The sequence below is a fragment of the Carcharhinus amblyrhynchos genome, chromosome 8, assembly GCF_965287045.1.
Source record: "Carcharhinus amblyrhynchos chromosome 8, sCarAmb.v2.hapA, whole genome shotgun sequence".
Lineage (NCBI taxonomy): Eukaryota > Metazoa > Chordata > Chondrichthyes > Carcharhiniformes > Carcharhinidae > Carcharhinus > Carcharhinus amblyrhynchos.
This window is the reverse complement of record NC_137331.1, coordinates 112,153,956-112,172,057: the sequence shown is the minus strand read 5'-3', so window position 1 is coordinate 112,172,057 and position 18,102 is coordinate 112,153,956. Positions and strand designations below refer to the sequence as shown.

Here is an 18,102-nt window from a genome sequence, read left to right as displayed (position 1 = left end):
CTCTGAGATGACAATTTGCATTTCATCTTGAATATCATTCAACACTGCCTTATATTTATTCCTTACAGCCACTGTTGCTTAACTGCTTGATTCGCATTTCTAAACTTTTCAGGCAGATGCTTATCATAATTAAGACTTCAAAGTCCCCTTTGTAATAAATGGATAAAAAGAGCTTTTCTGCTTTTCTTTTGATGTGCTGAACCCTTTCTTACCCATGACTCAGAATGACTCTTATTTAAGTAGGTTGGTCGTATATGTCACTACTTTATCCTTATCTTATTAGTAGTTTCATTTGTAGGTATTCTACTGAATTTAATTTCTCCAATATGAATTTATGCAATTCCATACCAATCTCGTGTTTCTGGAATAGTTAATATCGTCACAGATATTTCCTTTTGTGGAACATGCTAATTCAAGCTATGAGTGTTGCTGAAAAGACAAATGTCAAAGCTTTTTGTCTTGCACTCATCAGAGCAGCCACGGATGATATTTCAGGGGAGCAACAATTTAAATTGTATAAGAAAAGGGTGCAAGTCAACAGTGTTGCCATGGAGAATGCACCACGAAACTATCGCACCTCTTTCATTCCATGTGTTTGTAGGGGATTTTTGCAATAACTTCATTACAGTAATATTACAAGCTTTCTTGTAACACCCAAACCTTTTAATTCAAAAAAGGTGCAATCTCGGGCATGTTCCATTTGCTTGCAGAGGACAGGTCCCTATATATGAATATATGTACCATCTAGCAAGTGTGAGACAACGGTTAATGATATTGAATTGGTTGTTAGTCTAATCCTTAGCACACGTGAGGCAGCAAGTGCTGTGCAACTGCAGGATCATATCTGACATCAAACATAACGTTCTGAGCTTTGCAAGCATGGGTTGATAGTACAGTCAGTGCTCTGCATATTACAAATAGCCAAATGGATGTGTTCTCTGATACAATGTGCCAGTCATTGGAACATATGGCCTAAGTAACTGGCATTGCACTGGCTCTGAAATTAGTATACCATGTTACTCATTTGTGTTAGAATAATTGATGATACAATTGTGATTTTTGCCTTCATCAAGCAAAGATAGAGTTCTTTACTATGTAGCAAACATCATGTTTTGCAACAAGCAAGGTTTTTTTGTATTGATCCCTTTAAAGGAAAAACTGAATAAAAGCTTCCTATTTTTCTTGTAATTGTGTGGAGGATGCATGCAATTATAAAAATCAAGAGGACACGATAAGTACATTGAAGTACGTGAAGTTTTTCTTCAAGCTAGTTAATGAGCCTGTAGAGGCTATGTGGTAAAAGTGAGCATTTTTTCCCTGCGAATAGGTTTTTAGTTGTATGTTCCTAAATAGGCTATAAGTAGTTTAAGTTGTTGCAGGAAAATGCATGAGCCTCCAAAAGGAACACGAGTTCTGTTTCACAGAAATTAAGAAAAACCTGCTGTTGTATTTAATAGAGTTTTATTTTACTGGTTTACTTTTGCCTTCATTATAGATAATGTGTAAAATGGCTCCCATGGTGGGAAAGGCTATCACAGAGAAATATATACTGCACCGGTTCTGTGAGATGTGCTGTGATTGTCGAATGTTCCATGTTCGCAAGGTTAGTTTACATAACTATCACTTGGCGATTTCTCACTTCATACCTCCTTTTTTTTGGTGTTTTATTTAATTTGTAAGAGACATGATCTTTTTCTTTCAGGTGTGTGCTGCCAATATTGGAGATATATCCGGTGTCGTTGGTCGTGAGGCCACTGAAGGATTGTTGGTAGGTATACACAAATAGTGATCAGCGCTTCATACTAAATATTAGCCTTTAGCTATCAAGGACGGCAAAGAAAGGAAAAAAATCCAAATTAAATGTTTTAATCATTTATGTTACCGTGACATTGTTCTGAATAAGTAATACGATTAATAATCTTGCCAAATTTGTCAAGTCAATCTTTCCCCCATGAATAATGAGGTCAAACCTTGGTTGATAGCAAAAGTGAGCTTGTGTTTGTGTGCATTTAATTATTTTGTTTTCTGGAATCACATTCACTTCAACACTTCATTGTCGAACAGCCTGGTGTTGAAATAATTTTGTGAAACCACATCAAAACCTCATGTTACACTCATGATGAGTGCATGATTCCTTTGTAATTCTTGAGAACGTCTTTGTTCGTTGACAATGAAGCTTTTTTTTAAAAAGTAGAACTGAATCGGTTTGAGTGGTTTTTTTTTCCTATTATTTGTCTCCTATTTCCTTCTTTTCCTCTGTTTCCTTCGAAGGCTTATCCTGAGGTAAGGTTCGACAGGTGCCGGCAGCTTTCGGGTAATTCACAATGAACCACTATTAATGTATGAACCTTGACAGTGAGTGTCAGCAGGATATTTGACCATGCATGATGATGGGGTGGGGGGATTAAATCTGATCCTTGCTCAAAAGCATTCACTTTGTGGGGACAGTGGATAGAAATCTGTGCAGGAACCCTTCTCAATTATAGAGACACAGAGATCAATTGTAATACTGAATCAGATGAGTAAGGACAAACCAGAATTTGAGTCATGAATAACTTTAATGTATAAAGCTCAGTAACACACTAGGCAATGCATTTACTCAATTATCAGTGGAATTCATGTTTTGCTTTTTACTAGTTGCTTCCAGCTCTTGGGGAGTGGGCCTTAAAATTAAATGGAATTTTGAACTGACCACAATTGAAATGTGATAAAATAGAATTTGAACTATATTCCATGTATGTCTCAAATAAGTTAGTCAGTGTTTTTTTTTTCATTTTAGATTTTGAGAACAAATTCCCTCAGGCACATTGCATTGAAATTAATGTTCAATATTGGGACTGTTGAGAACATCCCTGCTTTTGTTCTAATACCTATTTAACCAAGTGTCGTGGAGCAATTTTTTTTGCAAATGCAAGAACAAATTATCAAAATTTTACTGATCCCTTGAATAAAATTAGAAATTGATTAAGTTTATTTTGAATTAATGTATGATGCTCCTGAATGTTTGTTGCCAAGGCCCAAAAACGAAAGTTTGAAATGTTTGCTTTCATGCAGCTATAACCCAACATCTGTAATGACCATCTTTAAATGCGGTGACGGTGATGTTCAAAAAAACCTCCCCTCTGAAGTGAAATGTCAATCATAACTGAAAACCCCATTCCCTTGGATTTTTCTGTGCAGTTACCCAGGTTCTTCCAGCTCTGCTCTGATAATGTGTGGGGAGTGCGGAAAGCATGTGCCGAATGCTTTATGGGCATTTCTTGTGCAACCTCTCAGGAAGTTCGGAGAACAAAACTTTCTTCACTCTTCATTAACCTGATCAGCGACCCTTCACGATGGGTGAGGTGCAATGTCTTTTCTGTATGTTCTGAAGCTTTAGTAGATCAGCAATGTAATGATCATGTTTGTGTTAGTTCTGGAATTTTCCGTATTGAACTGACCATACATCATCCTACTCAATGCGGTGTTTTTACATCTGTAGGGCCATGTCTGAACTTCTAGTTGGCACCAAAATAATTTGTTTTTCTTCCTAACAGGTACCAGACATTTGCTTTTCACGAAGGGCAAAAATTTCAGATATGTCATTAGCTGCATTATAGAATCGTACAGTGTAGAAGGCGGCTATTCAGCCCATCTAGTCTGTTCTGACCACAATCCCACCCAGGTCCTATCCCCATAACCCCATTTACCCCATCTCATCCCCTGACACTAAGGGGCAATTTAGCATGGCCAGTCCACCTAACCTGGACATCTTTGGACTTTTGGACGAATTCAGAGCACCCAAAGGAAACCCACGCAGTCAGACAAAGAACATGCAAACTGCACACAGACAGTGACCCAAGCTGGGAATCGAACCCAGGTCCCTGGCGCTGTGAGGCAGCAGTGATAACCACTGTGCTGTCCTTAGAACTTCCTACTCCCTAATCTCAGTCCAAATATCACCCATTGTCATGGAATTACTCACTAGCAAGCATTTCTTGCTTTATTGCAAGCGTTCAATTTCCTTTCTGGATTTCTTGCTGACTGCTCTGTCCTCAGTTTTTTTTTCAAGTATTTTCCCCTGACCTGTTCAATTGCCCTGATCCCTAACTCCAATGTTCTACCTTAACATAAACAGCAAATCTGCTTGGCATTATCCTTGGCCTGTGCAATTGCTACAGGAAATGGGAGTAATCCAGTTCATTTCCTGTCAGGTTTCTCATTGGTTAAAAGTGGGGCTGTGCAAGAAGATGCCAGTGGTCAAATGGAATTGCATTTTTCACAGAATCTCAATCACAGGCCAAAAACATCAAATTTATAATGGCGAAGAGAGCAAATGAAGAATTCACACACACACACACACACACACACACACACACACACACACACACACACACACACACACACACACACACAACTTGATGTGCAGATTGTAGGCTCCCAAGATGTATGGTGCCATAAATGCAAGAGGGGGCAACACTCAAGATTTTGAGGCAAAATGAGCATTTTATTTTAAATTAACTTGTTTATATTTTACATATAGTCAGCTGGGACACTAAATGATTGCAACTCTTAAGAAATAAATATACCAATTTAATTTGTTAAACTAGCTGCCTTTTCCCTGTCCACTTCCCCAAACACAGTTTCAACCTCTAAAAGCTGCGGTTTCTCCCAACTTCTTCCAATTCTGGTGAAACTTACTTACTCTTGTTTCTCTCTCCACAAAAGATGCCTGAGCTGCTGAGTCTTTGGGACGTTTTCTGTTTTTATTCTTAGCAATGCAAGGTAGTTTACTGGAAGCTGTATAAAGTAGGCAATGTTTTTAACCCTGTAATACTCTGATTTGCAGGTTCGTCAAGCTGCCTTTCAGTCATTAGGGCCCTTTATCTCAACCTTTGCTGGCTCTTCTGGTGCTGGCCATTACTTCAAAGAGGAAGATTTGCTTTCTTCCAAGAATGTATCGCAAAGTAAAGGGACAGAAAACCATAACAGGTATACTCTGTGATCAGTACTTTTACTTTTTTGTATTTAAGTTTTGAAGTATTTGAAGCATGTCATTTTGTTAATTCTCAGGATGATTGCCTTTATTACCCATCCCTAATTTTCTTGTACCATTGAGTGGCTTGTTTTGCCATTTAAGAGGCAGTTATGTTGGTGTGGGATCCAAGTTGTTTAGGCCAGGGCAGGTAAGAACAACAGGTTTTCTTCCCTCAAGGATAGGGGACTTGTACGTCAATTCAAATTCACCAAACTGCAGTGGTGTGATTTGAGCTTGGGTCCTGTAGTTTTAGTCCATTCCTCTGATTTATTAGTCATATAACCTGACTACTACACTGCTATACTCTCAGCTATTTTACTCTGCAGGGAAGTAACTTGAATGGCGTATGTTAAGTTTGTTCCTTACCATTTTTCTCTTTGGTGCCCTTCTGTTACATTTTTTCTCTTCGTGGCTGAGATTAGCTTGAAGACTTTTGCAGTTAAACCGTAGCCAGGCACGCCTGATTTTTTTTAAAACGATGAACGGTAATTAAAAGCATTCTTCATAAACTAGTGCACTATTGATAAAATAATCCCTGAAAATATACTGATGGCCTCGTCATTGTGAATCATTTTAATTAATGTTATACCAGAGTACTGATATGTGTTCCTTTAGGTGATATCCATGCTGGGCAATGAAGTGCCCTTCATTTTGAAAATTAAGTGTTTGTATTAAGTATCTATAGAGGAGTTAAATGCTTATTCTAAAGCAACATTTGTTTCCAGTATTCTGTTGACCCTTAACATTGCAAAGGACAGTATGAACATTGAATATATCCTGTGCTGTTACTGAGCTTTCTTAATAAAAACGATATTTTAACCATTACAGCTGCATTTTCTGTATATTCCAATGTCCACAGGACCCTACTACATTAATTGAAGTGACTTTGTAATACTAGTAGCTTTATAACGTTAAAACCCTCCTGTCATGTAATCCTTGAAATGCAGATGCTTTTATAATTACACATGGTTTTGCTAAGTTACCTTCATTGGCATGTTGTCCAGGTATTAAAACTGGTTTCACCACTAATACCTAAAGAAATCTGGGGAATATTGTCAAAGTAGCAGATCCAATATTATGATTAAAGCTCTACAGTGCTAAAATAAGGGTTATGATTTTGCATGGTATACCCTTGAATATGACCATGGTCGTGTGTGAATAAATAGCTTTGCATCATGAGTCTTTAGCACTTTTTTTACAATTATTGGATTACTCTGAAATACAGTTGGTAATGTGTAAAAGTCTGATACTGAGTGTATCATCAGAGACTCTATTTTTGGTTGTAATGGAAGAAAAAGGTGCTCTATTTTAAATGGTAACATGGAATTATTTTCATACACCTGAGAAGACAAATGGTGCTTCAAGTTATGGACCTCCAACTCTGGGTTTGGTGGCTCTGCACACTGTCTCACTTAATTGTGATGTGCCCTGCTTGTGCAATGCACTTTGACCCAAAATGTTGCATTGTAGTTTGAAATAAGTGAGGATATGGCTGCAGGCACCTAGTTAACGCTGCATGGTTCAATATTAAAGTTTTTACAAGTATCCACAAGTGAAGGATGTGATCACAAAACAAAGTGGGTTTTCCTTGTTCTGGCTTCACTGACGTGAATGTCTTGGAAAATATTCTGTCACATCCATTTCAAATTACGATGCAACATTTTGCCTCAGAATATTTTCAGGGATTATTTTATCAATAGTGCATTAGTTTATGAAGAATGCTTTTAAAGACCGTTCATTGCTTTAAACAAAAAAAAATTTTTGTGTCTGGCCACAGTTTACTTGCGATGGTACAATAAAAATGGTATAGCTCTCCCTTAGTGCCCTTGACCATTTATATGCTTAGGCTGATGGAAAGATGCAATTATGAAAAAATTGGATGAATAGCTAAAGGACTTATTAGGGTTTAAGGACAAACGTGAAAAGGGTTTTGAAGGGAATTTAGAAAGGAAGTTTCAGAGCGTCCAACCTCTAGCTAAACATTGTTGCTAATCATGGAAAGAAAGTAGAGGTATATTGCACAGAAACAATGGTGGGTAGAAGATGTCAGACTGTTTAAAGTTATAGGGTTAGGAGGGCAGCGAGGTCATCAATGAACTGGATGGGAATTTTATATTTGAGAGCTGGGAATCGGTGACAAAATGGGTGAGTGCAGGGAAAAAATTGATATGAATTTTGATTAATTAAAATTAAAAGGATGGGTGAAATAACTTTTGGAGTACTAAGTCTGGAATGAGTTGCAGGTGCGAATATCTACTCAGGATAGAATCTTGAAGCTAAGACCAAACTTGAAAATTGTGCTATGCAAAAAAGGACTTTCTGGTCAGCATGTTATTTTCTAAGGCTTTCACGTCAATGGAACCCGAACAAGGAAAACCCTCTTGCTTCTGTAATCTCATCCTTTACTTGTGAATATTTGTAAAAACTCTAATATTGAACCATGCAGCGTTAACTAGATGTCCATAGCCACATCCATTTCAAACTGTAGTGCAACATTTTGGCACAGAATGCATTGCACAAGTAGACCATATCACATTAAGTGAGACCGTGTGCAGGACCATCAAACCCACAGTTCCTCACTGAGAGTTCACAAGCCAGGCAATACTGTCTGATGCAAGAGAAAAATAAGATGGGTAAAACTCCCTGAATTATCATTTAGAGATTTGACTGCTAAATCAAGAATAATGTATTGTTTCAGAAACTTAAATGGGAGGAAAGCTGATATTTTTTAAGAACTGTCAATTTATGGGTAGCTTTGACAAAAGGTCATCTGGACTCAAAGTCAGCACTTTTCTCTCCTCACAGATGCTGCTAGACCTGCTGAGATTTTCCAGTGTTTTCTCTTTTGGTTATGGGTAGTCTATATTTGCTACTCATTCTACAAGAAATTAAATGGTGTGCACTGACTCATTTCAAAGTACATTTTTAAAGTCTGGGACTGAAAGGAAGACTTTTATTTCAAGTTTTGTCTTGTCACTAAGACTTGTAGTTAATCTCTCAGTAGCCAGCTTTATTGGAAGATTAATTTGTTCATTTTTAGGTGCGTTAACCCAGAGGATAACTTTTGGGTAATTTAGTGCTTTCCAATGGGGTTATCAAGCTCAATTCTTGTGTTTACCATGTTCAAGATGTTTTAAAATTACAAGAACTGAAGCTGTGAAATAACATTTTACCTAGACTGTGGCTGTGAAGTAATTTTTTTACCCTAGATTTTTGCTATTATTGATGAAATAATGGAGCTGTTATCTTTCACCTTAGTGTAAAACATGCAGCAGAATCATCAAAAGTTGCAGATGGAGCTGTTGATCTCGTTGAAACGAAACAACAAAGTTCAAGCTTTAGCTCTTGTACTGTGGAATCAGTAAATGCAACTACTGAACTCTCCCTAAAAGATAAACCAAACCATGTTGGTGAATGTAGAAGTGATGCCATTCATGCCCAGGCAACATCATTACAATCACACTCTGATTCATATGTATGTACTAAATCTGGATCATCTGAAATACGAGGCGTTGTTGGCAAAAGTCAGTTGCCAAATTCAGACAGTACAAATTCAATCTTGTCTTCACAAAAATCTGGGTCCAGTTCAGAAAAGACTGTAATTTTGGAGGACATGTACAACTCATTCCATTATTGGAGGACTCCTATCCCTACAATAGATCTTGACTTGGAACTAGAGCTGCCACAATGTTCAGATAAGCAGAAAAGCAAAGATTCAACACGGGAAGAAGTGTTAGACTGTCCAAGCTTTAGCACCGCCACTAGAAAAGAACTGGAAGAAATGCTGGAGAACTTAGAACCACACATAGATGACCCGGATGTAAAAGGTACAATGACGTGTTAAACATCGGTTCTTTTATTCCTCTTGTAATTGTACTACCTTGAGCATTTCTTCTGCAATATTTAGCCAATTTAAGATGTCAATAAAATTATAGGTGAAGTTAGTTGTACTTATGTTCTTCAAAGTAAAATTATTAACCAGCTCACCATTTTACGTTTGAAGTTTGGAAATAAATATTAATGTACAATCAAAACAGTTTAACAAAGACAAAACCTCTCTACTCTCTCCCTCTTTCTTTCTCCCCCCTTCTTCTCTTCTCTTTTTTTTTTCTTTCTCCCTCCCCTCTTCTCTTCTTTCTCCCCCCCCCCCCTTCTCTTTTCTTTCTTTCCCCCCCCCACCCCCTTCTTTTTAGAGAACTTGTTAACCTTGGAATATGAGCTAAATTTACTTTTTTAATTGAACTGTTTTGGATTGTCTCAGCTACTGTGGTGGAATTTGTCTCGTCTCTGAGCAGGATTTTTGGAGCAGATTGTTGGATGTGGTTTGGCCTGAAACCTGTACGATAGCTTTTTAAAAAAAATCAGCTTTGTTGCCAAAAGAAGAAACATGTCAAAGCTTTTTATCTTGCATCCTATTGGTGGAGAATGCTACTTGTGTTGCTACTACATTGTAACAGCGTGAAACAGCTGGCTTCACCTGCTCTTAGATTTTTTTGAAGCACTGTACTCTTCTCGGGTAATTTGAGGTAGACTGGGCATATTTCAGGCCTGAAATTGGAGACCCTGGGCCCATTCATGGGTTTGCACAATATATAGTGAGCAAGATCTGACCCAGGTCACCATTAACCCATAGGAAAGATTTGATGAGCCCTATTTTGGCATCAAGCTAGAATGGTGAGCAAATGACTGATTTACAAGGTGAGGTGAATCAAACAGGATGTTGCCATCAGGCCAAGAGGACATTCTACCTATCACAAATGATTAATGTGGTAAATGAATTTCACTGCCAGTTATGTGAGCCATATGTGCCCACAACTAGTGGATTATACATCTTCCTTTGGCTATTCACAATGGGCAGAGTATGACTGTACTCAACCTGGCTGTGTTTGCAAAACTCAGAGCATAGCATCCAACATGGGATGTGATTTTCCCCATTGGACAGCATTTACTGAACAATTCCGAGTATGCTAAAAATGGCATAAACAAGCAATTTAATTTAATCAGTTGCACTCTGTTGTTCACTTACATTAAACTCGTTCATATGCAGGCCAGTCCTCTGCAAACAGTGTCCAGATCTTATGAATTTTTCAATTAAACGAACAGCAAATGATAACTGTTCCCTGGTGCATTCTCCATGGCAGTGCCTTTACCTTCAGAGTCTACTTGCAAACCAATCACCATCCTTTTCACATGCTGTATAAATTGTAGTTCCCTTTGAAATTTAATACAATAGTCAAGCTGAGTAATTGTAATATTGTCTGATAATTCTCATCTTAGAGCATGACAGAGGGTCATGTGGATTTTAAACTGTACCGCACAAGCGATTCTTAATCAAACTTTGAGATATGTGGAGATAGAGATGCTTGTGAAAATGCATGTACGCTAAACTAGAAGCCGAGAAAGGAGTTTCCATTCATATCACCTCTTAGCAAATTATCAAGGTGGTGTCTCGAGAGCTACGTAACCATTAACATTCCAATTACTTATGTAGGCAAACATGGCAGCCATACTATTTTTATTCTTTCAGGGATGCTAGACAAGCATTTATTGCCTATCCCTAATTGCCGTTGAGAATTGTAGTGTAGTAACAAATGATATATTTAAACCTGGGATGGCACAGTGGTTACTATTGCTGCCTCATAGCACCGTGAACATGGGTTCAATTCTGGCCTCGAGTCAATGTCTGTGTGGAGTTTGCATAATCTCCCTGTGTCTGCATGGTTTCTTTTGGGTGCTCCTGTTTCCTCCCACAGTCCAAAGTGTGTGAGTTCGGTTGATTGGCCACATCCTTTGTGTCAGAAGTATTAGCAGGGTAAATATGTGGGTTTACAGTAATCGGGCCTGGGTGAGATTGTTGTCGTTCAGGCATAATAGGCCAAATAGCGGTCTCCTGCACTATGTTGTTGCTCATCCATCGTCATCGATGACCTCGACACCATTAATCGTTTTGAGGCTGGTTGCAGTGTGTCTGAAGATGATTGATCAGGCCAATTCGGGCATGGAATGTCCTGGCACGTATTGGACAGACTTGTGTAGACACTGTAGTTGTTGCGCTGGTGGCTGTAGACTTGCGCAGCTTGTGCTGAAGTTGTGCTTCAGCAATACACTTGCTTTGTGAGCTTGACAGCCTTTTGTGGATGAGGCAGTGCCAGGTAGGGCAGTTTTGTGCCAGCGTTTCCCAAGTGGTCGTGTCAATGTCAGGTGACTTCAGGGAGGTCTTGAGTGTGTCTTTGAAACATTTCTTCTGCCCTCCATGCGAGCATCTTCCAGCAGAGAGTTCCCCAAAAAGGAGCTGCTTGGGTATGCGCGCGTCTGATATACAGATGACATGACCTGCCCAACGGGTCTGTGCTCTCATCAGCAGCATGTGGACGGATGGTAGACTTGCTCTGGAGAGAATTTCAGTGTCTGGTACTTTGTCTTGCCAACGGATGCGTAATATTCTGCGAAGACAAGTCATGTGGAAACGATTGAGATGTCTTGCATGCCTTTGATACACAGTCCACGTTTCACAGGCATAGTGAGTATCACAGCGCTATAGACCTTCAGTTTTGTTGCTGGACTGATTCCTCGACGTTCCCATACAGTGGAGCACAGTCTACCAAAAGCAGAATTTGCCTTTGCTATTCTGCAGTTAACTACTGTATCAATAGTCACTGCTTGGGAGAGGGTACTGCCAAGATAAGTGAACTGGTCCACTGCCTGTAGTTTCTGCCCTTTGATTGTGATTATGGGTTCTGTGTATGGTGCATGAGGAGCAGGCTGGTGCATGACTTCGGTCTTTTTAATGTTAATGGTGAGTCCAAAGTTGTCACAAGCTGTGGAAAATTTATCCATACTGACTTGCATCTCTGGCTGTGAGCCAACATACAGGGCGCAGTCATCGGCAAAGAGGAAATCTCTCAGAACAGTCTCTTTCACTTTAGTAATAGCTTGCACTATAGGGATTCTATGAAATGCTGATGAATTATTTGGTTACATCAGTGTTGTCCAAGGAAGGAATGTTGGCCAGGATTCCCAAAGATTCCTAGAGCGATGCAGCACAAAAGGAGACCGTTCTGCCTATTAGGTCTGTGAAAGCTCTCCCTACTGCTTTGAATGCTGCCAAGGATCTTTGTGCCCATCTGATGAAATAAGCAAGTCATTAATTTAACATATCCTGTAAAGAAACCCTTTGACCTTAGTTGTGATGAATTCTGAAGAGAACAGAAAATTAAATGTAGATGAAACAAATGAATGAAACTGAGATAGCACATTTCCAACACAAGAATTACATTTGACAATATAATCTACATTGAATTTTTTAAAAATTCTTACATGGGATGTGGGCAGTGCTGGCTAGGCCACTGTTTATTGCCTGTCCCTAATTGCCTTGTATTACTATTCCTTAAACATTGCTGTGTCAAAATCAATAGTATTGTGGGAACTTCTTCACCACATGAACTACAATTAGGTATGCATGGAGAGGTAGTAAATTGGATTAGACATTGGCTCAATGGAAGAAGCCAGAGAGTGGTAGTGGAGGATTGCTTCTCTGAGGTGGAGGCCTGTGACTAGTGGTGTGCCACAGGGATCAGTGCTGGGTCCATTGTTGTTTGTCATCTGTATCAGTGATCTAGATGATAATGTGACAAATTGGATCAGCAAATTTGCTGATGATACAAAGATTGGAGGTGTAGTGGACGGTGAGGAAGGTTTTCAAAGCTTGCAGAGGGATTTGGACCAGCTAGAAAAATGGGCTGAAAAATAGCAGATGGAGTTTAATGCAGGCAAGTGTGAGGTATTGGACTTTGGAAGGACAAACCAAGGTAGAACATACAAGGTAAATGGTCAGACACTGAAGAGTGAAGTAGAACAGAGGGATCTGGGAATATAGAAACGTAATTCCCTAAAAGTGGCGTCACATGTAGATAGGGTCATAAAGGGTGCTTTTGGTACATTGGCCTTTATAAATCAAAATATTGAGTGTGAGAGTTGGAATGTTATGGCGAGGTTGTATAAGACATTAGGTGAGGCTGAATTTAGAGTATTGTGTGCAGTTTTACAAGAACAAAGAACAAAGAACAACCCAGCACGGGAAACAGGCCCTTCGGCCCAACGAGCCCGCGCCGCCGCATCGCCCTACACCTATTCTACCCTGCATGTCTACGAATGGGACCCTACTCAGTCAGATTCAGGGAAGAAATAGTGTCAATTTGGTGGAAACCAATTAGCCTAAGAGCACATCTTTGGGGTGTGGGAGGAAACCGGAGCGCCCGGAGGAAACCCACGCAACCACAGGGAGAATGCGCAAACTCCCACAGACACAGGCCCAAATCCATGTATCTGCACAGCTAGCAGTGCTAGTCACTGAGCTGTTGTGGAGCCCGTCTATCGGTCCAGGATCAAGCACACACACCGACATGAAGTACTAGGCCACTCCTGGACTTCCAAGAGCAGCCCACGCACAACCCGCCGTGTGCATGCCCCTCGCTTGACACGAGGTGGACCTCCACCTGTGGAATAAAGACAAAACATATTAGTTATACAGCCTGCCCTTCCGGTGTCTCCTGAGGTTTACCCTATTTAATAGCCCCTACCATATCCCTCCATTCCCGTTTCACTCATATGTCTATCTAACTGCATCTTAAACGAGTCCAACGTGCCTGCCTCCACCACCCTACTCGGTAGCGCATTCCAGACCCCCACAACTCTCTGTGTAAAGAACCTTCCTCTTACCTCCAAATTATACCTCCCCCCCCTCACCCTTAATTGATGACCTCTTGTGTTCGTACCCAGTCTAGGGAGCAGTCTCTCACTATTAACTCTATCTATTCCCTTCAGTATCTTATATACCTCTATCATGTCCCCTCTCAATCTCCTTCTTTCCAAGGAGAATAGCCCCAGTCTCTTCAGTCTCTCCTCGTAACCCAGTCCCCCCATGCCAGGCAACATCCTGGTAAACCTCCTCTGCACCCTTTCCAGAGACTCCACGTCCTTCCGGTAATAAGGTGACCAGAACTGGACGCAGTACTCCAAATGCGGTCTAACCAACGTTCTGTATAACTGAACGTTTGGTCACCTAATTACAGGAAGGATATTAAGATTGAACGAGTGCAGAGAAGATTTGCAAGGATGTTGCTGGGACTTGAGAAACTGAGTTATAGAGAAAGGTTGAATAGGTTAGGACTTTATTCCTTGGAGCGTAGAAGAATGAGGGGAGATTTGATAGAGGCGTATAAAATTATGATGGGTATAGATAGAGTGAATGCAAGCAGGCTTTTTCCACTGAGGCTAGGGGAGAAAAAAAACTAGAAGACATGGGTTAAGTGTGAAGGGGGAAAAGTTTAAAGGGAATATTATGGGGTGATTCTTCACACGGAGAGTGGTGGGAGTGTGGAATGAGCTGCCAGATGAAGTGGTAAATGTGGGCTCACTTTTGACATTTAAGAAAAACTTGGACAGGTACATGGATGAGAGGGGTGTGGAGGGATATGGCCTAAGTGCACGTCAGTGGGACTAAGCAGGAAAATGGTTTGGCACAACCAAGAGGGGCCGAAGGGCCTGTTTCTGTGCTGTTATGTTCTATATTCTAATTGTTCAAGTAGACAGCCAACTGCACCTTCTCTGGCCCACTTGAGATGGACAACAAATACCACCTTTACTTGGCAAGTGCATGTCTAACAATGAGTGGTCAGAAGGGGGAGGAATCAAACTAAGGCTTTTGATTTGATTTATTATTGTCACATGTATTAACATACAATGAAAAGTATTGTTTCTTGCGAGCTATACTGACAAAGCATACTATTCATAGAGAAGGAAACGAGAGTGCAGAATGTAGTGTCACAGTCATAGCTAGGGTGTAGAGAAAGATCAACTTAATGCAACGTAAGTCCATTCAAAAGTCTGACCGCAGCAGGGAAGAAGCTGTTCTTAAGTCGGTTGGTATGTATCCTCAGACCTTTGTATCTATTTCCCAACGGAAGAAGGTGGAAGAGAGAATGTCCTAGGTGCGTGGGATCCTTAATTATGTTGGCCACTTTGCCAAGGCAGCGGGAAGTGTAGACAGAGCCAGTGGACAGGAGGCTGGTTTGCATGATGGATTGGGCTATATTCACAACCTTTTGTAGTTCCTTGCAGTCTTGGTCAGAGCAGGAGCCATACCAAGCTGCGATACAACCAGAAAGAATGCTTTCTACTATGCATCTGTAAAAGTTGGTGAGAGTCGTAGCTGACATGCCAGATTTCCTTAATCTTTGGCTTTTGGTGGGATGTTACTCAATACAACAAGATTGTAGCAGATACTAGAATTTTTTCAAGCAACTTTCCTCTTCCGGCAAATCTCAATGATGACATGCCTCTTGAATGTGCATTTTTCAGAAAAACAGACGCTTCACTGAAATATAGGAAGGAGAGCTGATGAAAAGCCTGAATGGCAAATGGGATTTTGAGATGCCTTTTTTATCTTTGTAGGAGAGCATGAGACAGAGAATGTTACGTATTTAAAAGGGTTGCAGGCTGCTTTAAGAGCTGATCACCTGATTTGATGGTGTCATTAGGGTGCTGCCACGGGCTGCTGCTAATTGACTTTCAGTTTGGACTCTTGTGCAGGGAACATTGATAAACCTGTTGTGCGTTAGTTTTAATCACATGCAAACCATATTCTTTTCTTTTTGTTAAATCCCACAACCTCTAACATGACTAGCACATTGCACAAAAAGAAAATTGGCAGTGAGTCAGGATTTTCTTCTATAGAAGATATCAAGATAAGATCCTGAGTAGAAGGACAAAAAAAAGTGGATCTTTGCACTTCAAATATTGCAAGGCTGGGGAGAAACAGCAACAGGATTAAAGATTGAAGCGCCAATGCAGAAAGACAAGTAAGAAAACGGCTCTGATTTTAAGAGGGTTTTTTCCCTCCGGTCAGAGATGGGTGCGATTCCAGGCAGTATTTGGCATATTTGAAAAGAGTGGATGCTCTGCTGTACAGCTGGGATCGTTTAAAAGAAAATACGTCAGGTTAACATTCTCTCAGGTAGAAAGGGCCTTCTAATGAAGAAAGTGAATCATGGAGTTCCTTCGCAGAGCATTTTCAGAACCTTGTATAAGCGAATACAATTGAAAACAAGCTGCTTGCACCAATTTTTCTCAGTACAATAAGTAAAATCTACAGTTTGCTCCAGAACCTGTTCATCCAGCAAACTCAGGAACCAAAACTTATCCTGACTTGACAAAAATCCTTGAACGTTCCAAAGCCGTTGATCATTGCGAACGGTTTCAGTTCCACCCAAGGAATCAGTTGAAGGGTGAAAGCATCGCTCAGCCAGTTGCTGAGCAACTGTAGCAACCTTAAAAACACTGGCGCAACATTGTGAGTTTGGCAAGTCAATCGAAGATTATATCAAGAATGTCTTGTTTGTGGTCTCCAGAATTAGGCTATCCAAAGAAGATTGCTCAGTGAACATGCTTTGACTTTAAAAGAAAGCAGCAAAAATCACAGAGTCGATGGAGTTGGCTGCTAAAGAGGCTTCACAATTTGGTGCAGGAATGAACATCCACAAATTGGGTATTGCCCATAAGTCAAAACTGCAACAGGCATGTCACAAATGTGCCAAAATGGGCCATTCAATGAATGAATGCTGGAGCAAAGATAGTCATTGCAAGAATTGTGGCAAAATGGGTTAAATTGCAAATGCTTCTTGGGCTATACTAGCATCCCCTGAGAAGAATATTTAGAGGAAGTATTTGAATGCCTTCAACAAGAACAAGTTCCGTTCTACAAAGAATGTAGAACATAAAATCATGGAAACCCTACAGCGCAGGAGGAGGCCAGTTGGCCTATCAAGCCAGGCTCAAAGGGCCAAATGCCCTTCTGCTGCTATCTTCCAAGTCTGCACCAACACTCTGACAGAGCACCCTACCCAAGTCCATCCCCTGCCATGTCCCCATACTCCCACTCATTTACCATGATTAATCCATCTATCCTACACATCTGGGAGGAATCCAGAGCATTCAGGGAAACCCCCGCAGACAGTCACCTGAGGCTGGAATCAAACCTTGATGCAGCAGTGCTAACCACGGTGCAGCGAATGGAAGAAAAGAATTATGATTATGACGAAGAGAATGTTCAGAAATATGAACTCCAACTGAAGTCTTATCCATACAGGGTGGACCACGTAGATTCTGGGTGATTCCAGAGTTCAGTGAATAACCTATCAGGATGGAGGTTGATACTGTGCTGCTGTACCTTTAATTCCTGAGCATACTTGTCAATAAAAGCTGAAACAGCTCCCTTTAAAGCCAGCAGATGTGATTCCAAGGATGTAAGATGGGTGATTTCTAGGATACACATGGATGAAATTGTGTTGTTTTAAAAAGGTTGCACAATGGTCAGTGGAGTTGAGTGGATAAACAATGGAGTTGCTTTACCATGTGGCCCATGGTAATTTCACAGATCATGGATGGGAAAGATCAAATTTAACTGGTCCGCTGTCATCTGTCAACAGATTGGGCATGCTGAAACAAAAGCTGCAGCACCTTTTGGACGAAATGCAAGTGTATTCAAAGCAACACTTGGCTCAATGAAGGAAGTTCAAATGAAACTCAAGATAAAGCCTAATAGTCAACCAAAAAGTCTTAAAGCAAGAGTGTGCCAAATGTACTTCATCCCACAGTCAAAGAGGAATTTGTACAAGTTGTTAACGCTGATGTGTTAGAGCCAGTTACAATAAGTGACTGGGCTAGTTCCGTCGTACCTCTCGTGAAATCAGATGATTTAGTTTGTATTTGTGGTGATTTTAAGATGAGCATAAATTTAGTGTTGTGTGCTAAGCAATATCTATTTCCTTTAATTGAAGATTTGTTGCTGTTTTGGAAGCATCATGTCCGACAAGTGTGACACAGTTGAAGAATCTAGCAATAGTCAATTATGGCAATTTCTTCCTAACTTGGCTACATATTTGAAATCATTGAATAATTTGCATGATTGACGGTATGAAACAGTAATGGGACTGGGCAACAGAATGTGAGGAAAGCGTATGAGGATGCCAAAGATCCTTTGCAGAAGTCTGACAGATTGGCTTCTTTTAATCCGAAGCTACCATTAC

At 40.3% G+C, this 18,102-nt stretch overlaps 1 protein-coding gene across 3 annotated transcripts in view; it reads left to right on the top strand.

The window, feature by feature from the left end:
• The window catches only part of ppp4r1 (protein phosphatase 4, regulatory subunit 1), an 82,423-nt gene that overhangs the window by 30,201 nt on the left and 34,120 nt on the right, over nucleotides 1–18,102 (top strand). For all 3 annotated transcript variants that reach the window (XM_080194662.1, XM_080194659.1, XM_080194660.1), the window contains 5 exons: nucleotides 1,496–1,603; nucleotides 1,703–1,768; nucleotides 3,181–3,339; nucleotides 4,829–4,971; nucleotides 8,276–8,844. In XM_080194662.1, the coding sequence (XP_080050788.1) occupies nucleotides 1,496–1,603; nucleotides 1,703–1,768; nucleotides 3,181–3,339; nucleotides 4,829–4,971; nucleotides 8,276–8,844 (1,045 nt within the window). The remainder of the gene's footprint in view (nucleotides 1–1,495; nucleotides 1,604–1,702; nucleotides 1,769–3,180; nucleotides 3,340–4,828; nucleotides 4,972–8,275; nucleotides 8,845–18,102) is intronic.